Source organism: Labrus bergylta, chromosome 22, assembly GCF_963930695.1.
Source record: "Labrus bergylta chromosome 22, fLabBer1.1, whole genome shotgun sequence".
NCBI lineage: Eukaryota > Metazoa > Chordata > Actinopteri > Labriformes > Labridae > Labrus > Labrus bergylta.
In genome coordinates this window covers 1,294,104-1,318,466 of record NC_089216.1, presented here as the reverse complement: position 1 = coordinate 1,318,466, position 24,363 = coordinate 1,294,104, and the positions used below count along the sequence as shown (strand labels likewise).

Here is a 24,363-nt window from a genome sequence, read left to right as displayed (position 1 = left end):
AGTCCATGAGAACCACTGCTTTACATTTTTAGTACTCTCTTTTCAACACTAGAGGGAGCCACAGGACATTTAGCGAATGGTCAGAACATGATCTCACTCAGTGCCGGTCGAATAACAAACAAAAAGAAACCTTCAGTTTGAAAGGAACACGAGGGAAATGAGTTCTGGAAATGCTTTTTAAGTATTTTCTTTAAGCAAATATCTTATAGTGAGAGGTGATATATTTAAAAGTTTTGGGACATCAAGTCCAAATGGGAGGAGACCACGAGGTAGACCCAGAGCTCAACGGAGGGATTATATATCCTGTCTGGACTGGGAAGACCTCGGAATCCCCCATGAGGAGGAGCTGGAGAGTATGATAAGAGTAAAATGGATGGACGGATGGATTATTGATGGATAGATAATTGATGGATGGATGGTTAGTTGATGAATGTGTAGTGTACCCCCACACAATTTAGAAGAAATAATAATAATCAGAGCCTGTCAGAGACAAGAACGAGCCCCTGCAGCAGACTGAAACCAGAACCGGTGTTTTTTTCTGGCTTTGGCTGAGACCATTTTGCAGAGAATTACTGTATGTCAAAATAAGAGCCCCAGGTCACAGAACGGGACGTCCCCTTGAAGTGAAGAACGAGCATCAAGAATAAAGGCACAGCACTGCATTTCTCTAGAACATTGGTTTATTCAGAAACAGCGGCTGTAAAGACAACCACAGTTTCAAGAACATAACATGCATAAATACAACAAAACATGTTTAAATACATTCAGGGGAAAAACAGTTTTCAACCTGCTGTTTATGAAAGGTGTAGGCTACACATATTCAAGTCATCATGTCTAATTAAGATAAGTGCAAAAACAGTAGACAGTAAAGATAACGTATTGCCCTGCTCAAACACACGGCACAGTCGATATGAAGGAAGTAGAGCTAACCACAGCAGATTCATCTTCCATATAAATTAAAATCATCCATCAGTCACACAAAATACTAAAATAAAACTCTTCATAACATGAATCATAAGCGGACACTAAATCACTGTCACGTCGATCAGTCTTAACTCCTCCCCCTTTGCAAAATAAAAACAAACCTTTAATAAGTTGTCACTCATTTAGGACAAAGTGAGCAGTATCAGGTTGTAAACTAAAGTGGGAGTCAAAATCGGATATGACAAGTCTAGAATGAGGCCACGCCCCCTCATATCGCTGAGGATAAGCTGATAAATCTTCAGTATAAGACCTGAGGATCTGACACGTTGACTAATGAAACACATTCAACTGTTAAACTGTTGGAACATTTGGAAAATACGTTTCTTTTAATCCACTGATTGAACTTTTTGTTGAGCGTGGAATGTAAACAAGCTAACACAGATAAACTGTAACTAAACATCACGTTTGTTAAACGGCTGAGCTTATAATTCAATATTAGTGTTTCAGTGCAACAACTGGAAAAGACCCAGAATAAATCACGCTATTAAACAGCTGCCGTTTGGTTTTATGGTCACTTGAGAGTTTTCCAACAACGTTCATTTTATTTTTAACAGAAATTTCCAAAGCTTATGGAGACATCATTTAGGAACACAACATATGGCACATAGCTCCTCTGTTGAAGAAGATGAATCTGAGCAGACCAGAAAATAAAGATTTGGATAAATAACATAAAAAATGAAATCCATTCTGGGTCCTTTTGAGGTCGGGTGAAGTCGTCGTCGTCTCTTGTTGAGGATCGATTGACGAGGTGTAAACTGTGAAGTTCTTTCTCCTACGCTAAATAAATAAAGGTTCTCCTGAGACACAGAGAGATAATCCTGCAGCCGATAAGATCCTCAGAATCTTGGAAAGGATTTAGAGGTCTGCAGCGGTCCCTCTTTTTTTAAAGTCTAAAAAAAAAAAAAAAAAGTGTTGCAGATGGAAAATCTGTTCCTTCAAAGTCGTCTTTATCCGGACTCTGCTGGGGTTCGACTCGGCCGACTGAAGGATCTCCAGGAGAGCTGTTAAGAAGAACGAAGCAGAAATAATAAGTTTGCTGCTTCAAAAAAAAAAAAAAAAGTAACTTAACCATGTTTTTTTAATCTTAAAAAAAACTCCTTTGTGCTACCTCTGGAGACTTTGAGAATAAAGGCTTGTGGGTCCTTTAGGTAGTACGGGAGGCAGGTTGTATCTGTACTGTAACAACAGACCTCCCATATTAGTTCTGTCTGCACTTGCTTTATTAACGTTTGGTCAAAATGTAAATTCTCCCGCAGTCCTCCTGAAATCATTGAGATATTTTCAGGAGTGAAAACGTCTTTCTTTGCTTTTGTCTTTGGACCAGTGTTAGTGTTTCTCTAACAACACGATAACTTTAGGGTCTACATCGTGCTCCTGGTCTTAACGACCCTCTGATGACTTCACTCACAGTAAACTGCTGTTTCACATAAAGCTAGAAACGATGCATTTTGTCCTTTTTTCAGAGACGACCTTCCTCCATTACTTTACAACAGCAGACTAAAATGTGAAACCCCCCTCTCCACATCTGTGTTTGTTGTGTTATTTTTAGTGCTTTCAGATCCTTTTCAAGCAGGATTTTAACTCCTGAAACTTCTACAGCTGAACACACACGCAGTCAAACATCCAGTATTTTCATACTGCTGCGCCTCTAATGCAAATTTCAGAAAATGGAAATAAAAAAGCTCCATCATTTCCAATTCAAACTACGGCCTGACATCTGACATGCAGAGCAGGAACACATTCAGCAGCAGACTTACCCTTTGTTCTGATGGAGGTCTGTTACCATCATATGGAGCTCTCCTGATGATCCTGTTGGGTTGAATCTCTGAACGGACGAGGGCGACCCAAGAGAAGCTCTCGACTGTGCCTGCGTGTTTGAGCTGCGCAGCTATACTGAAAGTGCTTTTCTTTGAAGAAGAGCATCAACGCTTTTTTTCTCTGTCTGTTTTACATTTTGTTCTCCACGCTTTAGTTTGAGTAAAGTTAAGACTACACCTCCCAGGATTGCTATGAAGCAGACAGTCACAACAGAGATCCAGAGGAAGTGACGGTGCCGGTCACCTGATGTGGGAAAAAAAAAAGCAAACAGAGAGAAATGTTAGAGAGACTTGTATCTAGAGCCTCGTTTTACCTAAAACTCAGACTACTCAGAACATTCTTGTCTCAGAGAATTGAAGCATTTTCTCACTTTGGACATTGATCTGATCGATTGGTTCTGGAGTGGTGAGGACCGGCGATGACTCTGTTGTCCTTCCAAAGTTTGGTTCTGGAAAAAATGAAAGATTGTTAAGATCGAGGAAAACCAATCCAAGTCCAAACAGGAAAGTAATGACCAACTAGAAGGATTTCTTAGCGGGCTTCCACTTTGTCATTTTTCTGACATGGTTAAATCAGCATTAAGTAAAAATGGCCGCCCCTAGTCAATAACCACGCCTTAGTCTACAAACATCAAAGCAAACTCACCGAGAACTTTGAGCGTAACAAACGCCTCTCTCCCTCGCCTCTCTCGAACAACAAACAAAAAGAAACCTTCAGTTTGAAAGGAACACGAGGGAAATGAGTTCTGGAAATGCTTTTTAAGTATTTTCTTTAAGCAAATATCTTATAGTGAGAGGTGATATATTTAAAAGTTTTGGGACATCAAGTCCAAATGGGAGGAGACCACGAGGTAGACCCAGAGCTCAACGGAGGGATTATATATCCTGTCTGGACTGGGAAGACCTCGGGATCCCCCATGAGGAGGAGCTGGAGAACAATGCTGGGGCAACATGATAAGAGTAAAATGGATGGACGGATGGATTATTGATGGATAGATAATTGATGGATGGATGGTTAGTTGATGAATGTGTAGTGTACCCCCACACAATTTAGAAGAAATAATAATAATCAGAGCCTGTCAGAGACAAGAACGAGCCCCTGCAGCAGACGGAAACCAGAACCGGTGTTTTTTTCTGGCTTTGGCTGAGACCATTTTGCAGAGAATTACTGTATGTCAAAATAAGAGCCCCAGGTCACAGAACGGGACGTCCCCTTGAAGTGAAGAACGAGCATCAAGAATAAAGGCACAGCACTGCATTTCTCTAGAACATTGGTTTATTCAGAAACAGCGGCTGTAAAGACAACCACAGCTTCAAGAACATAACATGCATAAATACAACAAAACATGTTTAAATACATTCAGGGGAAAAACAGTTTTCAACCTGCTGTTTATGAAAGGTGTAGGCTACACATATTCAAGTCATCATGTCTAATTAAGATAAGTGCAAAAACAGTAGACAGTAAAGATAACGTATTGCCCTGCTCAAACACACGGCACAGTCGATATGAAGGAAGTAGAGCTAACCACAGCAGATTCATCTTCCATATAAATTAAAATCATCCATCAGTCACACAAAATACTAAAATAAAACTCTTCATAACATGAATCATAAGCGGACACTAAATCACTGTCACGTCGATCAGTCTTAACTCCTCCCCCTTTGCAAAATAAAAACAAACCTTTAATAAGTTGTCACTCATTTAGGACAAAGTGAGCAGCATCAGGTTGTAAACTAAAGTGGGAGTCAAAATCGGATATGACAAGTCTAGAATGAGGCCACGCCCCCTCATATCGCTGAGGATAAGCTGATAAATCTTCAGTATAAGACCTGAGGATCTGACACGTTGACTAATGAAACACATTCAACTGTTAAACTGTTGGAACATTTGGAAAATACGTTTCTTTTAATCCACTGATTGAACTTTTTGTTGAGCGTGGAATGTAAACAAGCTAACACAGATAAACTGTAACTAAACATCATGTTTGTTTAACGGCTGAGCTTATAATTCAATATCAGTGTTTCAGTGCAACAACTGGAAAAGACCCAGAATAAATCACGCTATTAAACAGCTGCCGTTTGGTTTTATGGTCACTTGAGAGTTTTCCAACAATGTTCATTTTATTTTTAACAGAAATTTCCAAAGCTTATGGAGACATCATTTAGGAACACAACATATGGCACATAGCTCCTCTGTTGAAGAAGATGAATCTGAGCAGACCAGAAAATAAAGATTTGGATAAATAACATAAAAAATGAAATCCATTCTGGGTCCTTTTGAGGTCGGGTGAAGTCGTCGTCGTCTCTTGTTGAGGAACGATTGACGAGGTGTAAACTGTGAAGTTCTTTCTCCTACGCTAAATAAATAAAGGTTCTCCTGAGACACAGAGAGATAATCCTGCAGCCGATAACATCCTCAGAATCTTGGAAAGGATTTTGAGGTCTGGAGCGGTCTCTCTTTTTTTGAAGTCTAAAAAAAAAAAAAAATGTGTTCAGATGGAAAATCTGTTCCTTCAAAGTCGTCTTTATCCGGACTCTGCTGGGGTTCGACTCGGCCGACTGAAGGATCTCCAGGAGAGCTGTTAAGAAGAACGAAGCAGAAATAATAAGTTTGCTGCTTCAAAAAAAAAAGAAAAAGTAACTTAAGCATGTTTTTTTAATCTTAAAAAAACTCCTTTGTGCTACCTCTGGAGACTTTGAGAATAAAGACTTGTGGGTCCTTTAGGTAGTACGGGAGGCAGGTTGTATCTGTACTGGAACAACAGACCTCCCATATTAGTTCTGTCTGCACTTGCTTTATTAACGTTTGGTCAAAATGTAAATTCTCCCGCAGTCCTCCTGAAACCATCGAGATATTTTCAGGAGTGAAAACGTCTTTCTTTGCTTTTGTCTTTGGACCAGCGTTAGTGTTTCTCTAACAACACGATAACTTTAGGGTCTACATCGTGCTCCTGGTCTTAACGACCCTCTGATAACTTCACTCACAGTAAACTGCTGTTTCACATAAAGCGAGAAACGATGCATCTTGTCCTTTTTTCAGAGACGACCTTCCTCCATTACTTTACAACAGCAGACTAAAATGTGAAACCCCCCTCTCCACACCTGTGTTTGTTGTGTTATTTTTAGTGCTTTCAGATCCTTTTCAAGCAGGATTTTAACTCCTGAAACTTCTACAGCTGAACACACACGCAGTCAAACATCCAGTATTTTCATACTGCTGCGCCTCTAATGCAAATTTCAGAAAATGGAAATAAAAAAGCTCCATCATTTCCAATTCAAACTACGGCCTGACATCTGACATGCAGAGCAGGAACACATTCAGCAGCAGACTTACCCTTTGTTCTGATGGAGGTCTGTTACCATCATATGGAGCTCTCCTGATGATCCTGTTGGGTTGAATCTCTGAACGGACGAGGGCGACCCAAGAGAAGCTCTCGACTGTGCCTGCGTGTTTGAGCTGCGCAGCTATACTGAAAGTGCTTTTCTTTGAAGAAGAGCATCAACGCTTTTTTTCTCTGTCTGTTTTACATTTTGTTCTCCACGCTTTAGTTTGAGTAAAGTTAAGACTACACCTCCCAGGATTGCTATGAAGCAGACAGTCACAACAGAGATCCAGAGGAAGTGACGGTGCCGGTCACCTGATGTGGGAAACAAAAAAAGCAAACAGAGAGAAACGTTAGAGAGACTTGTATCTAGAGCCTCGTTTTACCTAAAACTCAGACTACTCAGAACATTCTTGTCTCAGAGAATTGAAGCATTTTCTCACTTTGGACATTGATCTGATCGATTGGTTCTGGAGTGGTGAGGACCGGCGATGACTCTGTTGTCCTTCCAAAGTTTGGTTCTGGAAAAAATGAAAGATTGTTAAGATCGAGGAAAACCAATCCAAGTCCAAACAGGAAAGTAATGACCAACTAGAAGGATTTCTTAGCGGGCTTCCACTTTGTCATTTTTCTGACATGGTTAAATCAGCATTAAGTAAAAATGGCCGCCCCTAGTCAATAACCACGCCTTAGTCTACAAACATCAAAGCAAACTCACCGAGAACTTTGAGCGTAACAAACGCTTCTCTCCCTCTCCACACTCTGCTGCTCAGTTTGGGGATGAAACATCGGTAAGTCCCCTGATCGTCCACCGTCACATTCTTTATCTTCAGTGAAACGTTCCCGTGTCGCAGCGAGTCCTTCAACAGGTCGGTCCTGTTGATGTACGCCCGGATCTTGCCGTCCTCGTTGTCCTTCTGGTTCCTGTACAGGTGGACATAGTCCTCCTCCTCCCCCTCCACCTCCCACGGCCGATCCAAGGTGCCCGACCTGGACCACTCTATGGTCAGCGCCCGGACGTTATATTCAGGTTTCACATGACACCGCAGGATGACATCGTCACCAGGGGAAGCCGTGATTGGCTGAGAAGAAGAGCTCACACGGTACTGACCTGGAAATAAATCAGAGGGAAATGTTAACCTTCTGACAAAGAGATGACGTCCAAACGGTACAGCAGGTGGCATTAAGCACATGGTAGGTCTTTAAATCTAATAGGAGCTCCGATTTAAAGAATCATTTTTAATATTTAGCCCCAGTGATTGGATAACTGCATCACACAGGTCAGGAAAGACAATATTGTCAAATTTTTTGTTCCTCTCAAACCCTTCACTCGACTACTTTCATCGCGTTTAAAGTCAAATTTATGTTGTTTTTAACCATTTTTATTGAACTCTATTTGGACCTTAGGGCAGTTCAGCTTGTTTCCCCCCAAAGCCACATTTAAAAGGTGTTGGAGAGGCTCCATCAACGGGTCCAATGGTTTTGGAAAGGAGGCGACCTCTGATATCAAAACCAGTCTGACACTAACTTCAGAGTTGGCAATGTAATAAAAGACAAACATGATGACCAACTGGTTCAGTATCAGTTGGTGCAGCCTACAGTCTGCATAGCGTGATAACAGAAGGCGGTTTCTTGTTATTATTCAACTTTTGGGACACGTCCAACAAAGAAAACAACTTCCTGATAGGAAAGACCGTTAAACAATCAGCCAGCTGTCTTCCAGTTAGCATGACAGCATTGAGCGTTCATTTCCTCGGCTTCATTCAAGGATGAAACTGATGGAAAACTTTTAATGGAACCATTGGCTGCGCCGCCGCCGCCGGGGGGCAGAAGAGATGATTTCACTCTGAGTCATCATTGAATCACCCTCTGGAGTATTCACTTCAATGGAAAAGTATGAATCACCAGCTCCATGTGTCATCAGAACCACGAGGTCACTTTAACACAGGCACGGGAGCTTAATGTTTAAACATTTATATCTGAGTTTAAGAGCTGCAAATCTAATTTAATGATTAAAACTGTATTTATTGAGAAGAATCAGAGGAGGGATTGTTGTTAGGGTCTGCTTGTTACCACGAGGTGACGCTATAACCAACATTTCTCTTCCTCTTTTGTCCAGTAAAGTGTGTTCACTTTACCTACTCGACTTGTTCGTTTTAATCACATTTGCTTGTTTAGGCAGTAAAAACTTCGGTACAGGACACTACAACACAGTTAACACTTAATTTAAAGTGTTTTAAGTTTAAATTCTGACACTACAATGTAGATGAATGAAAGCTAACAGGTGTTACGGTTAAAAGAGAGACCGTGTAACTTGGTGACTCTCAGCCGAATAACGTCTCTGGTTGGCGTGGTTACAAAAAACTGTTGAAAACTAATCTAATTATTTTAGTTTTATATAAAAAACATATCTAATGAGTACTACATTTCGACATTATAACGAAGAGTTAAACGAAGAGGCGTCCGCGCGGGACTACTTTCATCTTTTCTTAAATTCTATCGGCTCTTGTAACCATGACAACCACAACACTTTACACCGGTACGGAGACAGAGAGGAGCTTACCTTCGACAAGCGTCCACAGTAACAGACTGAAAGGAGCAGTCAGAGTCCAGAGAGGGAAGGTCAGACCGGAGCCTCCGAAGAAAATCATAAAAGTACCCGGTTAAAACACAGATACCGTCGGTTACCGTCGTTACAGTGCTGTCGGAGCTCTCCGCTGCTGGGCGAGTGTGTGACATGTTTCTGTCTACAGGTTCTACTTGAGTGTTCACAAACTGGGCGGGGCATTGTGACGTCAACACGTTCCATGACGTACAAGGCGCAGTGCATTGTTTTGTTTTGGAAAGTAAATTGAGATAGTTCTGGTCGTTTCTATATTTCCGGACCGTGGTGACAGTAGAAACGTAAACATTTCCGGTAAAACGTACAGTTGTAGTTTATTTAATCCATCAGATAGATTAAATCATAAACGCAATCATTTATCCGCTTCCCTCTACTTAGGCCTACTCATTGATTTAAACATAGATTAAAAAACAATATTCAAATACAAATGGTTTTATTGTAATGACTTTTTTTTTCTTTCAATGACTCTTTTTATTATTCATCTATTAATACATTTTCCACATACATAGGCTTTCTACGGTGGCCCTGAAGGTCTACAAAAACATTTCACAAAATACAAAAACATGAAACAAAATTCTAAAATAAGTCAAAAAACACATTTAATAGACACAAAAACATTTTTATTTTTTTTGCGTTCCAAGAAAAGTTATATTGGGATTAATTAAAAGTGTTTACGTTTTGTAAAATGTTTTTGTAACGCACCTTCAGGGCCACCGTAGTTTTCAAACTTATGTCACTGAACTTTAAACCAAAAACAAATATTCTCCATGTCATCCTTTATCACCTGTATTAGTGTATTGTGTAAGCGATGAGATGGTATATTTTTTTTGTCAGCAAATTCAGAATGAACTAGAAAAAAAACAAGGAATCAAATCATGATGACCATTAATTTATTGTCTTGTAGTGATGCAGCTGTCAGGGTCTACTGCATGTTTTTATAAAGAATTGTTTCTTTGGCTTTTTATGCTCTTACTTTAGAGACAGGACAGTGAACAGACTCAGAAACCGCGGAGAGACACATTTCTTTTCTTTTTTAAGATTTATTTTTGGGCTTTTTGTGCATTTAATGGATAGATAGGACAGTGGATAGAGTCGTAAATCAGGGAGAGAGAGAGAGTGGGGAATGACATGTGGGAAAGAGGCCACAGGTGGGAAGCAAACCCGGGCCGCCTGCTTGAAACGACAGCCTCCATTAGCTACGCTAACACGTAGCTGATGCAACGTTGGCTGTTGAAACTCAAGATCAGGGTTTACTGTACCAAACTGTACTGAACCAAACCAGACCGCTTGGTTGAAAAGGGGGTTAAGCCTCCACACATGCACATGCAGCACGGGCACCGACCACCGGCGCCCCCCTGCATGTTTTAATTTGCCAAACTTGAAGCAACATTTCACCCTGAAACTCCGGGGAGAGCACAGGAAACCCCGCACATGCAGGCTGAGAGGAAACATGTAAACCCCAACGACCTTTACTCTCATATTTAACAAGACCCAGATCAAGGTCAAACATCGACCACATTCAGCCCCGACATGCTCTGAAAACTGTTCACAAAGAGAATCAACAAACAGTGAGGTCAGGTGAAGAAACACATTTTACACATGTGGTAGAAAAAAAGATCCCCACTCATGTTTCATTAAAGAGGAGAACAAAAGCTGTGATTTCAGATGTCCACTTTGAAACATTTCCAACCAAACACACACGCCTCATGTCAGAGTCAACGTGCCAAAGATTCTGCCTTTGGAGTTGTGCAAATCAAAAACATATAGAAACATCTGCGTGGCAGTTTGTTCGTCCGCTCTGATGCAGGTTTAAGAGTTTTTAAAGTAAAGTTCAGGAAATGCTAAAATCAGACCTCTAAGCCGTGGCTTCACTACAGCCATGACATAAACAGTGTTGAGACACATCAAAGCAGGAAGTGGTGGCCTTTATAAGGAGCTCACGCCTAAAGTAGGGTGTGATCTAAACAGTCCCCCCCCCTGAGAGCCCGAGAGTCAGTCAGTGTTCACAGCACCATGGAGATAACGACTCTGTGCGCTGTCGTAGGTGAGTCCTGTTTCTCTGTGTTCATATGCAAACTTTTGTTGTTCCTTAATATTTGTGTCTTCTCGGATCAATAACATGAGACGCTGACGATCCGTACAGTTTACAGCGTCGCCATCGTCGTTACATGTTGGACTCTTTTCATGATACTTGTGTTTGCTAATTTTCAAAGTTTGAGTTGACTGAATTTACAGTGAGGAGACAAATTTGTTTTCATTCAGAACACAAAAATGTTCTTACTCCGACCAACTTGTGTTTTTAAGTTTGTTCAATGTGAGACTCGAACCAGGGACCCTCTGAGTGTGAGGCGCCCGCTGTAACCCCGGCTCTGTACCAGGATAACTGTGTTACACTGTAAATCCTTTGACCTGTTTCATGAATTCAACTTGAATCATTTTTGTACATTGGAAAAACAGCAGAGACGACATTAACACAAAATAGACCATAGACTGTCTGCACGCCACCTCTACCATCTCCGTGCTCTAATCAACCTGCTGCTGCATGTTTCCTGTTCTCCACGATGTTCTTCTCCTCTCTTTACTTCACTTTGAGATTCTACTACACGTAGCATTGATACACACACACATATTCTCATTACAGCGTCTTATAGATTCCAGATTTGTATTTGTCACATGCTCATACAGATGTGTAGTGAAAAGTAAAGACTGTTCCGCAAGGCCGTGCAATAAACACTCAAATTACTTACACACATAAATACAGTAATATAGAAATATAATGTAAAAATATAGAATAATGTAAACAGTGTAAAGTCTAGAGTATAGAGGACTCTGCTGCTACGTCCGCTACTTCCGCTTAGTTTTTTTTTACCTCTCCCCCCCCCCCGTCTGTCAGGGATAGTCTCCCTCTGTGAGGTGCATGTGTGAACAAACCAAATCAGGAGGATTTCAGGGGCAGTCCTCCTGAAGTGATTTAGATGTTTTCAGAAGTGGAAACGGCTCCAGACACAAAGTATCTGTATCACACGCTGGTTGCAAGCAGCGAAAACAACAACACCCCCCCCCCACACACACACTTCCCCCTCCAAACACTTCACAGGGTTATCACCACATTAACACTAACTTCTGGTTAAACTGAGCTTTTAGTTACCTTGACTACCTTTATGTAACAGTGAGTCTCTGCAGAGAGAATGTATGAGAAGAATCTTTTTCCTCGGCCTGTCACCTTTATCACATTATCACACGGGCTTCTATCGTGGGCGACTCAAGGCTTTCAGTGTATGTAGGGTGAATGCTTTGGTGCCCTGCAGCTGCAGATGCTATCAGCTGTGGTTCTTAATGACTGAACTGTAGATGAGAAGAGAGAAAGTCTTACCATCCACTTCTTAAAAATCAACATGTTCAGCTCAGAGGTTTATGCATTTTTGTGTTTTATTAACATTTTTTAGAAGCTGCAGGATTGAAGCATCTTGAATAATCTCATCCGCAGTAAATCGAGGAGCTGAAACTAAATGTCTCATAGGTGACCAGACTGCCGGATGTCTGCACATCGGCTTGTTGACGTGCATGCAGAGAATCGATACATTTAGATTTTAAGAGACATTTTACAACAAAGAAATCCAGTGACTCGACATATAGAGCAGGTGTGGATCAGACCTCCAGCAAAACCTGACGTCCGTGTTGTTTGGCTTGAAAGAGAGAGAAACCGAACAGTTGTGTAAATATGACAGAGGAAAATAATTAAGATAATTAAGAGTGACGCAGGTTGAAGACTACAGTCTGTGACGGGAGCGTGCCTATGTTCCCACATTTCTAAGATCTTTCATTTTTAGAAAAAAATTCTAAAAATGTTTTCTTTCATTTTTCAGGTACGCTGTGCTGTGCCTAAAGTTAAGAAATGTTGTTCAAAAACCCTTTTTTGTAATTAGCCTTTGCCAATTTTAATATTTAATGATGTGATGCGAGTTAAAAACAATGCACAATTTTTATACTGAAATACTTTTTGTTTATTTTAATATTTATTCTATGGCAACAAAACCTGGAGATGGTCCAAGCCTGCGCAAGTCCTAGCTTAAAGCTTTATGTGACATGACACTTACAGTATGAGCCTCCTCGTGGTGGGTGTCTGCCTCCTGGACCCTTCCTAGTAAATGTTTCCAAAGGGGAGGGGCCTGCTTGCTGAAGGCCCCACCTCCCATAGTACATTTAGAGACCATAGATACGACATGCAGGCCTGTATCCTGGGAGCCTAATCTTCTAGAGGGGTATTAAGGCGAGGGATGAAGTTTAGAAGGTTCTTTAACTCTTTATGGGTACATCTCCTCCCATATCAGATTGTCTGCAGGTGTACTAATTAAAAGTCAAATTTAAATTCTACCTCCCATACTATTTTTAACCTTTAGGTAGAAATAATAAGACGATGTTCTCCAGGAGAAATGGAGAACTATAGGTTCTGTAAGATACAATGGTGCCTAATCAATAAGAGGTTTATACGTGAGGAGATGGATTTGGTTTCTGTGTTTTGATGCATTTCTGAGTCTAACTTCATCATCTGTCTGGTTGTTGCAGCCATCCTGAGAGTCCTCCCCAACAGATCCCAGTTCTTTCGGTATGAGTCCGTCAGTCTGAGCTGTGAGCAGCTGGGAGGTTCTACTGGTTGGACGGTCAAGAGGAACACATCCAAGAACACAAATGAAGGCTGTTCCAAAGTATGGGATGGAAAAAATGAATCGGAGTGCTTCTCCAATGATCTCTACCCATTCGACAGCGGCGTGTACTGGTGTGAGTCTGCAGCAGGAGAGTGCAGCGACACTGTCAACATCACTGTTTACCGTGAGTTCAAACGACTACTTCAAGACATTCAAAGATTTGTGGACAGGTTTCACTTAACCATGATCTGTCCTTCAGGTGGTTCTGTGATCCTGGAGAGTCCTGCTCTTCCTGTGATGGAGGGGGGCGATGTGACTCTGCGCTGTACAAACAGGAACACTTCCTCCTCTGATTCTTCTGATTTCGACATGACTGATTCCTCCAATATCACCGCTGAATTCTACAAAAATGGCCTCTTCATCAGGAGCAGCTCCACGGGAAACATGACCATCCGTGGTGTTTCCAAGTCCAATGAAGGACTCTACAAGTGCAACATCCCTGGAGTCGGACAATCCCTGGACAGCTGGCTGACTGTCCGAGGTAAGTTCAGTCAAATAGTCCATGAAAGCTGCTTCTTACTCTGCGAAATGGGAATTAACACAAAGTCACTTTTTCAGGGTTAGGGGATCTTTAGCTCTGATGTATGGGCTTCTATCTGTGTATCATGTATGCCTCTGCTAAACTAGCACTCTGTGTCACAGGTTTTGTTTTATACAGTCAATAGTTATGATCTACTAAAGTTAGGTATAACCATAGACTGTCCTTACCCCCCCTTTCACCATCGTCTCTCATGGCTCCTGAAAACCAAAGGGGAGTTGGCCAAAACAGCAAAATCAAGGCTCCAAACAATAGTTCACAATCAGACGTCACAATGTGTACGTCCAACCCAATCCAACCCAATCCATCATCAATATCAAGTATTTAAATGCACATAATGGAAATGGTTATCACGTGGTAATTTGGTCCAATTGTCAAATGTAATTTTGTTAGTTCAGATTAATTCAAGATGAAATCGCAAGCTAACTGTCCATTAGCAAGCGTGTTGCTAATTAGCTCAATTGCAGTATGTAACTCTGACACCTAGTGTTTAAAATGGGTACTGCAGTCTAAATTCTAAACATCATAGAGAGCTGTCCCCCCCCGCCCCCCCTCCTCTCTAGAGTGGATGCTCACTCAGGTCACCATGTGGTGGACTCTGAAGCTTCAGTGTTTATCCAGCTCTGCATGGGTCTGTAAACCTTTCTGTGTTCTAACCTCTCTCCATTTTTCAAAAGCATCTCCAATATTGATCCTAGTTTGAGCACGTTTCTGCTCGTGGAGCTTATTAGAAACATGCAGAGGCTTTTTAGGTCGGGTACAATCACTTCTATCTGAACCACTTCTCTTGACCGCTTCCATCACTGCAACACCTGTTGACCTGATAACTGCTCTCATATCTGGCAAACCGAGGGGCATCCAAAACGGCCGTGCCTGGGGGGGGGTCGCCTTAAAAGCACCTACCTTCTCTGGTCCAAACAAATCCAGAGCATTCAGGATCAGAATCTAAAGTTAGAAGGAGGACATACTGGCTGCTGCATTGTTGTCAGAGAAGCCAGCACTTCAACATAGCATGTTTCCTTAATGATCAGATAGTAAGATACCTTTATCATCTCACTCTCTACACAGCTCACTGATTGGATCTTTAAAATAAAAATGCAGTAATATTTTTGGTCTTTAAAATACGAAAACATATTATTAACAGTGCACCTTTGAACCTCAAAGAAACATCACTTGAGGTTGTTTGAAGTAAATATGATCATATTGTCTGCATAAATCCCTGTGACATTTTTAACAGGAGACAAAGCCGCCCAGCTTGTAGAGGGTGATTGTTTTTTCAGGTCAACCTGTGGTTTCTTTTCAAGGGGGACGTTCAGAGGAGCCCGATTCTCCTGGCGCATGCATTCTACTTCCTGTCGTGCTCGTGTGCCTTGTGCTGATTGCGGTGATTTTTGCGACGCTCTTCTGCCTCTGGAGAAGACGTAAAGGTCAGCCTTTGAATTCGACATATGACATTTCCTTTCTTGCTGTGTTTGCAGTATATCTGTGAAGGTCGCACATCGAGTGCGTTGAAGGTGAAAGTTCCTGTTTGAACTTGAAAAAAAAGTGTTGAATGAAACTTAACTTGTGCTCTGCTCACTAGCTTATCCAGTCGAGTAGATTCTGCTGAGGAATATCAAAGGATGCAGTCAAGCGTTCTATTTCTTACTTTAGTGGTTACGTCTTTTTTGTTTGAAGAAAGGGTTCATGTCTCCACGTCAGGAGGTTCGTGAGAACTGGGAGTGTTTTCACTGACTTCTATTGTTAAAGCTAAATAAACATACTTTGACGTCTGTGGATTCTTACTATTCATCGTAAATGGAGCAGCCCGAGGTTTATTGTGTGGGGGGAGTAACCCTCGTCAAGCGTTCATTTCCATTCCAAGTTTAGCTTAGCGCGGGGATTTATTTTAGCACATTGCAAAAACTCAAATCTAAGAAAGTGTATTTGTCTGTTTTTATTTTCAAACTATCTAATGCACTTATTTTAAGCCACACCCACCTGAACAGTCCAGATAATCATCTTATTTCAAGGAATTAAACCCCAAAACAAAGCCTGAGTAATAAGTGAATTAAAATCTGCCAATAAGGTCGAGCACATTGATGTCAAGTTTCCTGAAAGGAGATGAACTGTCTCCAGGGGCGTGTCCAAAAGGGTGGCATGGCCCCTCTTTGAAATCTGAATGGCCACCCCAAAAGAGTCATGACCAAGCAGTAACCTCCAGTGTTGAAACATGAAGTCGATGCTGAAGTGTAAAATCCTGCAGTTCCTGGAGTGTCCACTAGAGGCTGGCTGCAGAAGCACAGGAAGTCACATACACACCCATTCTAAAAAGCCTGTTTTTACAGCAGAGATGAACATGTTTACAGCCTGGTTCAAAAAACCAAATAGGTGTGATTAGCTCATGTCTGGATGGACACACACTGTACGGGGGGTGAATGTTTTGATGACTCATCAGTTTAGATTTGATGAAGGATAAGAGTTATTCACAATAAGGCGTGTAGCTGACCTGATTGACAGGTGGGCGCGGTGTAACGGTTTGTCAGGAGGTTTAAAACCCGCCTCAGCTCCAGCTCTCAGCCTGTCGTTAGGTTCACTGAAAGTTAGACTGAGACAGCATTTCCAACATGGAGACCGCCATCGATGGGACTCCAGCGCCCCCTGCAGGGACAGACGGGGGACGTCACTCATGCTTCAAACATTCATATTTACAGTTTATGATAGAAACAGCTGGCCTCTTCAGAAGTTATTTCTGCAGGTTTTCCGTTTTAATTACAGTTTAAATAAACGTCCCTTTAGTACCTGTGGACATGTTGCTGCTTGTGTGTAATGTTTAAGTGTTGTGTTGCAGAAATAGTCGACCCTGACGTCCCGTACACCGATGTAACCATCACACCGGGAGTCCAACCAAACAGGATCACAGGTAAATAATAAAAAGGTTCCATCGAATCAAAATCAACATCAAATAAAGCAAACCAGAAATACATCATTATGTGACTCCTTTGCTTTAACAACAGAGGGGGGAAGAAACAAGAGATCAAGTCTCAGATTTTTAAACAATAATCTTCAATTTAAAAACCAAGCAGAGAGCAGACTTTACAGATAAAACCTGTAAAAAAAACCCTCACCTCTCCACCTCAGGGTACAAACCCAGTCACTGTTTCCATCACGTGATGACTGCCATGTGGCTTTGTTGTCATCTCCTCCAGCTCCTATTGGTCCAGCTGGAAGACACTGGAAACCGTCTCCATGGTGACAGTTAAACAACAACAGTTGGCCTGAAGCCATAGCAGCACTGGAAATGAGTCACATAGTAAATATTTAAACAGAGTCAGTTTCTATTTTTACTTTGGTCGACATGGGAATATAAAAAGCAGGGATACACAAGTAGGTCAAACAAACACAGCCTAAACACACCTGTATTTATTTATTTACATGTTTTATATGCAGTTAGTGCTCTCTCTCTGACTGAAGCTGGTGGACTCGTTAAGTCTCTGCTGGCTCTGTTTGAGATATATATGTATATTTATAGATTTATTTGTGGTCTTTTTTTGCCTTTATTGAAGAGACAGATCGGTGGATAGAGTCAGAAATCTGGTAGAGAGAGAGAGAGAGAGAGACAGAGAGAGAGAGAAAGAGAGAGAGAGAGAGAGAGAGAGAAAGAGAGAGAGAGAGAGACAGAGACAGAGAGAGAGAGAGAGAGAGAGAGAGAGACAGAGAGAGAGAGAGAGAGAGAGAGACAGAGACAGAGAGAGACAGAGACAGAGAGAGAGAGAGAGAGAGAGAGAGAGCGAGAGAGACAGAGAGAGAGAGAAAGAGAGAGAGAGAGAGAGAGAGAAAGAGAGAGAGAGAGAGACAGAGACAGAGAGAGAGAGAGAGAGAATGGGGGATGTCATGCGGGAAAAGATCCACAGGACAGATCCAAACCTGTGCCGCCAGCTTTGAGGACTACAGCATCTCTGCACATGAGGATGCAAACTAACCACTAGCCCACCGGCACCCAAAGTGCCTCACAACAAGAAGGCTCCTGGTTGTTGAGTTTGCATAAAATGACAGCTCATGTGACTTTCTATAAAAAACCAAAAACACCAAACTTCCTCTTTGTTCTGAGGTCTCACTTTGGTGTCTGGTAGTTTCTGTTAGAGTGATATCGTCATGGTAACGGTGACCCCCTCTGTGGTATTCTGTCGTATTAATATTCCCGTCTGCCGTTCCTCAACAGATTTGGATGCCGTGCCGACCTTCTACTCGACGGTCAGACCCGGAGACGCCTGACACGAAACCTCAGCACCTCCACACATGTGTACAGTCACATTCTGATGGAGATGACCACAGAGACGTTTAATCACACAGCGTTTTGAACAGTTTAAAATAGCTTCATGTCAGGGCATGGTCATGTAGAATTTGACAATCTTTGGTCAACGCTTCATGAGAAAACGTGTCAGAGTTTGGTTTAATGTTGACGTTATCTTATTATACTTTCTACTCTGTAAAATAATGTTTCAGAGGCTCTTTGCAGCCGTGCAACTGCGAAAAAGAAAACTAACAACAAACCCTGACAGATAAAGAAGAGATCAGAACTGCAGAGTCCGGTTTTTATTGAGGGTTTGACGCCCTGAGTGACGTCTTTTATTAGACATGTCCTCACATGATCCAGTATTTATAGACATGAAAAGGGTGCACCCTTTTACTACACCGTAAATGTTTGACTTCATTGATATATGCGCGTAGTAAATTCTTTGCCTCGCATATTTGTGAACTATTTTTGGCAGAGAGTTTCTATGTGTGTCAAACATTGACTTCCACTTTACGCTCGGTTTGACTGACGTCATCCAGCAGGGATTTCCTCGCTCAACTCACGCCCACAGGAAACCTCGATGAGTTTCACTGGAATTATCACACCACAGCTGTTCCCTCAGCAATCAAGCTGTAGTTTACATGCGTCAGAGTTTCCCACTCAATGAGAGCAAAACTGTTACATACATGTTACAAATGTTTAAAGAACACAGTACAGAACTCTCAATATGAAAAAACGGCGGAAGCGGAGGCCAACATTAAACAAGAGGTTCAACCGTCTTGGTTTCCAGGAGAGACAGAGGTCATCTCTCAGAACATTTAATTATCAGGAAGCTTCTCTTGATGCTGTTATAAACCGGTACGAGGGATACAGAGCGAGGGAAGACTGTCCACTTATTCACGTTGGATGGCAAGTTTGTCTTGAATGTGTAAAATAAATAAATAAATAAAGCAGAAGTTTTGGTTCATCTTTGAACATTCCTTTCATGGGTGGAGGGATTTTTGATCCTTTGATCTTAAACTTTGACCGTCGACCACCAAATTCTACTAATTTCATAACTGAGTCCAAATTAATATTTTTGCTGAATTTGGCGCTGTTCCCTCCAAGTGTTCCTGAGATATTCCAATCACAAGATGAAGCTTCAAAGCATATTGACTCTGGCCCGTTGCACTTTCAGAGGCATCAGAATGTCTTATCGTCTCACCACAAACTTTTCCAAATAACATTCTTTATCCATCTAGCTGAGGTTTAAAAAAACATACTGGCTATGTTCCCTCGCTCACCTTTATTTAAGATGTGCCACAAAATGAAATAAAGTCTTTTAAAAGCTCTTTCTAAAAGCTGTCAATCTCCCTGACTTTGCTGATCCTCTGAATTTTCCTCAAGTGGCCCCCTGTTTAGCATAAACATTAGCATACTAATGTGTTCAGGTAAGAGGGTTAAGATGGGGAATTTTAGCCTTTAAGTCCCATAGATATGAAAGTAACAGATACTGTAGTGACTTATTTGCATGTTTCTGTGGGTTTACCCCAGGGAGTCCAGTTTCCTCCAGCTGTCCCTGTTTCACATTAACCATTTCCTTGTGAACTTTAAAGTAAGCATGCTGCATGGTTTATCACCAGTCCCAACAACAACATTAGAGTTCTGAGGACCGTTAAAGGCTTCAATATCAGGTAGTTTTACATGTTTTGTCTTAAAGCATGAATCACAGTGGGAGAAACTTCTCAGTGAGCATTGGTGCTTCTACACCATTTCCAATTGGTTATGGCGTCCCACAGGGCTCAATTTTTTATTTGTTTTTACCTCCCTTTGGGTAAAATCTTGGTAAATATAGCAAGAAAAATAATTTCGAGGATGACTGCACACCTCTCTTTAAGCCTTTCAAACTCTGATGTCGAACTACAAATACTCCGCAACTGATTGGCCAAGTTACGTAGTTCCCTGTCTGACAACAGCTGAAAGACTGTCACGTTGTGTCATTTGTACAGAAAGAAGGAAAATATGTGGAAAACAAAAATGACTCATTTTAACTAAAGACTAAAAGGGAAAACATTAAAAGCTTACTTTATGGACAGTTCAACAAAAATGTCCACCAAAAGTCCAACAACCGGCAAACGAGAGAAAACACACAGCAGGTAGACATAGGGAAATTCACACATGAACACAGAAGGGATAGACGATAGTTCAAGAGCTTGGAGCTCTTTGGACAAGTCAACGCTGACACCTAGTGTCCGAACACTGACATTGTGAAGAAAGCTTCAAATGTAAAATATTATTAATAAAAAGTGACATGTTTAACTGTTGAAATCTATAAAAAAGAAAAATAGAAAGTACACCTGGGTGAACTCTATTAAGGCTTCAAATGCTGAAAAACTCTTTAAAAAAAAGAACCCATACAGATCTAAAGACACTAAAAACAGTGATGAAAGAATCTGAGTCAAGTCATCTTTGTCCAAATGCTTGAGAACAAATGCCCACTAGCTGGTGCAAGAAAGTTATGCAACGTGTTTGATTGGTTCATTGGAAGTCTGTGTGAATGTTTCTCCAAGTTTATCCTCACAGGGCGATCTCAATGTTAGACTCACTTCTCATTCACAAAGAAATAAGAACTGAAGATAAAGATGGCCGACGATTTCTCTCAAATCTGCAAACATATTAACTCTAAAATGACCAGATTGACTGAATTCTTTGAGTTTCCTTACATTAAAACAATCTAAAAATAAAAACCAACGTCTTCATATTTGTACGTATTTTGAATTTAATAGAAGTGAAAATTAAAATTTTAAACATACATGAGAGTATGATATGATGTAAGTATGAAACTCATGACTGTTTGATATTCTGTTCTTTTTTAACACGGTGAAACAAGAGTGCCATGTAGGTTATAAGAAAACAAAGATGAATAAAGATTTTAAAATATTTTGGTGTTTGTGGTGATTTCAGCCGGAGTTGCTCTTCGTCTTCATTCCAGTCTGAAACGATCAGAAGCTGAATCAGCTCGAGCTGTGGGAAGAAAAAAACAGAGAAGAACCTGTCTTTATAAAGAGTAATTAAAGGGTTAAATCTCTGGTTAAAGGCAGGTTTTGTTGGTCGACACTCTTCAGCTTCACTTCCTGCTTTCTGCCACTGTTGCTGGGAATGTTGTTGCCGTGACGACCAGCTCACTTTATTAGCCGCAGGCTCTGGCCTGTCATTTTTGCTCTTTACCTATGTGTTGTGTGGTATCACAGTGTTGAGGTCTATACCACCAAAGTGATCTTTGTTGCACGTCTGCTCAGCTCGGGAGTTTTTTGTCAGATGATAAACGTGGAACAAGTTTCTCACTAATGACCGTTTTTTTTCGTCTCTTAAACAGAATTTCTGAAAGTATCACACTTTCATCTCAATTCTCATTAAGTATGATGTGATCACAATAACACTGGTTTTACAGCTGCAGTTCCTCCAGTGACCACTAGAGTCTGTATCCTGCAGTGAATCAGTCCCCATAGAGCCCTATGTTAAAATTTCAGTGTTGAGCAGTCATTTAAGTTTAAATTGAGTGTGAATGTGGGATGACCCTAACCCTCTTGTGACAGAAGCAGGTTTCAAAGTTCAGTTTGGTCTAAACATGGACGTTTAATCAACATCCTCACAAATGATGTTGGTGAAAAAAAGGAATCTTGAACGTCTTGAGCCAGCGGTGGCCATACTCAGTGGAAAATTGCTCACTGTTGACCAACCAAAGAGTGACATCACGTTGGCTATGTCTACTTCTTTTATACAGTCAGGAGGCCAACAAAGAAATATCAACACAGGTATCAGTATGTTGTTACCTCTAGCCTTCAGTCGGTACTTGTATATACACACTGAGAGTATGATGGTGTAGAGGACGAACAGCAGGATGCTGCACACCAGCTTGGGCAGAGATATGAGAGGAGGACGGGGATGAGTAGCGGGATGGGGATCAGCAGGTCGAGCTGTGAGGAAGAAAAAACACCATCAGAACATCACACAGAAGCTAAACCAAATCTCGAGGATGTACTGAAGTTTGAGACGTGGGTAAATGGATAAAAGCTGAACGAGGGACTGCACTGAGCCAATCTCAGAAACTATTGGCGAGCAGCGTTTTCAGTGACCTAAAACGCAGTTTACGTACAAATGGTAGAATTTCAAGTCACCTCTCACTGCCAGCCAGCTCTGCAGGGACTCTCCTTTCGTTGGGTGTTTACACTTGTAGAAGCCTTCGTCAGACATGGACATCGCTGGCAGGAACATCTTTCCTTCAGCCTCAGTACCGATGAAAACATTATCCTTGAAGAAACTGGCAGAAAAATCTGATGTAGATGTAAGAAGACGTTTTTCCTTGTGGGAGCATGTTACCTCCCTCTGTCACGGGTAAGGCTGGGCTCTCCAAGATCACATCCCTGTCTGAAAAAAAAGTCCAAGTCCAATTTAAGAAAAACCAAACAGACAAAAAAAACGAGTACTTACCCATACTTGGTATATTTGGTATTACCTGCCACTGTGATGTTGATGACGTTGCTGCACTCCCCGTCCTCCGACTCACACCAGTATGCTCCGGTGTCAGATTCGTCGGTGTACCGAGTGGAGCAGGAGGACTTACCCAGGATGCCCCAGGACTCACACGGCTCAGAGCGGCTGAAGGAAGTGTTTCTTTTCACTGTCCAGCTGCTGGTGTTGGCCACCACCTCACACTTCATGGAGAAGCCTTCAAACTGGAAGAGCTGCAATCTGTCAGGAGTGACTCTCGTGCATGAAACCAAAACAACTGGCGCTGCATTGTTGTGTTAGCATGCTAATGCTAGCGATCTTTATTATGCTGGTATCTTCACACTGCATGTAAATTTACCTGAAATGAGCGTGATCTAGAAACACAGTTAAGCAGTGAGTACAGTATGTTATTCTTCTTTTCTCTAGTCCCTCAATTAAACAACTTTTATACACGAGGGGAGGAGTCAGCCGGCCGTCCAGGCGATGTAAACAAAGTGAAGATAGGACTCTGAAAACTCTGAAAACATCACAGACAGTGGGACTCGGGTGTTACACCCATTGTAGACAGTCATGACTCACAGAGTTATTTTCAGAGGATATACTTGATTTCTACATTTAAGTGTGAAAAATCACATATAAAGACTTTAAGGTATTTCACAGCTTTTTTAAACATCTCTGAAGCCGCTGTAATGGTCGTCTTTAGCAACAGTTGGATGGTGCTTTATAGAACTTTAGCATCTGCTCGCTTCCTTTCAAAAAAGTTTTAGGCTGTTAGAAACGACCACAATCTGTTTAGAGTTAGAGACATCGCAGCAAAGTTAAATCTGTGTCTGAAAACAAAGACTTATTTCTATTTAACACAGGACTCTTGGAGGAAACCTGTTTGTGTTTTTGACACATCCATCCAGCCCTCAATCCTCCCAAAACAGACTTGAAATAATTTCCCACAACCTCTCTGAAGTTGTTAGTTTAGGTTAACAGGAGAGTAAGATGAAACCCTGCTGTGTCTCCACTTGGATCATCAAGGACTCCGGGTGTCACACTGCTCTGCTGTTGATTCATGGAGTAGCTTTGAGGAAAGGTTAGCTTGATTTATAGAGCAGAAAAAAGGAGAGCAGGAAGCATGTTAAATGATCAAAATGATAAATAACTTACCGAGCATCAGGCAGAGCGATGCCATCTCCATCTTGTGTTTTTTTTTTTTTTTAGTTGTTCTCATCTAGAAGTCGACCACATCCTGACCAGACAGGAAATAATGAAGATTTATGTGAAACTAAACAGACGAGAGTCACAGATCTGTCATAAGGCTAACACATTATGAAAACACACGCACCAGCAGGAGCGTGCACGAGGCAGAAAATCAGTTTTCAATCAAATCAAAAGATTTTCAACTTCCTCAAAAGAGGCTGATTACACAACTTCAAGAGAGACAGTGATACCTGTCCAAACCAACACATCCTCATACCTTCAGATTCTATTGAAATGTAGACGTGGTTAAAACGTTTCAGGTTGGACACAGCCGCACGCACTAACAGGCCGATCATTAGAAACACACTAAACAGCATTAGTGATATTATATTAGTGACACCGACATCGTTGCAGTCG

General features: G+C 41.4%; 2 protein-coding genes across 2 annotated transcripts; one reads left to right on the top strand and one right to left on the bottom strand.

The window, feature by feature from the left end:
- Nucleotides 1–662: 662 nt before the first annotated feature.
- Nucleotides 663–8,881, bottom strand: LOC110005508 (myelin-oligodendrocyte glycoprotein). The gene is made up of 8 exons (XM_065950806.1): nt 8,688–8,881; nt 6,843–7,235; nt 6,568–6,645; nt 6,136–6,439; nt 3,448–5,380; nt 3,173–3,250; nt 2,742–3,045; nt 663–1,985 (listed from the first exon to the last, which is right to left on the bottom strand). The coding sequence occupies exons 1-4, from the start codon at nt 8,773–8,775 to the stop codon at nt 6,267–6,269; spliced, it is 732 nt and encodes a 243-aa protein (XP_065806878.1). The 5' UTR covers nt 8,776–8,881; the 3' UTR covers nt 663–1,985; nt 2,742–3,045; nt 3,173–3,250; nt 3,448–5,380; nt 6,136–6,266.
- A 1,830-nt stretch (nt 8,882–10,711) lies between these two features.
- On the top strand, nt 10,712–19,234 carry LOC110002015 (low affinity immunoglobulin gamma Fc region receptor II-b). The gene is made up of 6 exons (XM_020657628.3): nt 10,712–10,791; nt 13,314–13,577; nt 13,653–13,934; nt 15,296–15,418; nt 16,822–16,893; nt 18,193–19,234. Exons 1-6 carry the CDS (start codon nt 10,761–10,763, stop codon nt 18,243–18,245), a joined length of 825 nt encoding a protein of 274 aa, XP_020513284.2. The 5' UTR covers nt 10,712–10,760; the 3' UTR covers nt 18,246–19,234.
- The last annotated feature ends 5,129 nt before the right edge of the window (nt 19,235–24,363 follow it).

What these genes read in the sequence shown, in the direction of transcription:
- LOC110005508 (XM_065950806.1), bottom strand. Translation starts at nt 8,775, where the DNA reads ATGATTTTCTTCGGAGGCTCCGGTCTGACCTTCCCTCTCTGGACTCTG. An exon ending in ACTGTGGACGCTTGTCGAAG is followed by an intron (nt 7,236 to 8,687) that starts GTAAGCTCCTCT and finishes ATTTATTTCCAG; the next exon opens with GTCAGTACCGTGTGAGCTCT. An exon ending in CGATCAGATCAATGTCCAAA is followed by an intron (nt 6,440 to 6,567) that starts GTGAGAAAATGC and finishes TTCCCACATCAG; the next exon opens with GTGACCGGCACCGTCACTTC.
- LOC110002015 (XM_020657628.3), top strand. Translation starts at nt 10,761, where the DNA reads ATGGAGATAACGACTCTGTGCGCTGTCGTAG. An exon ending in GACTCTGTGCGCTGTCGTAG is followed by an intron (nt 10,792 to 13,313) that starts GTGAGTCCTGTT and finishes TGGTTGTTGCAG; the next exon opens with CCATCCTGAGAGTCCTCCCC. An exon ending in CCTCTGGAGAAGACGTAAAG is followed by an intron (nt 15,419 to 16,821) that starts GTCAGCCTTTGA and finishes GTTGTGTTGCAG; the next exon opens with AAATAGTCGACCCTGACGTC.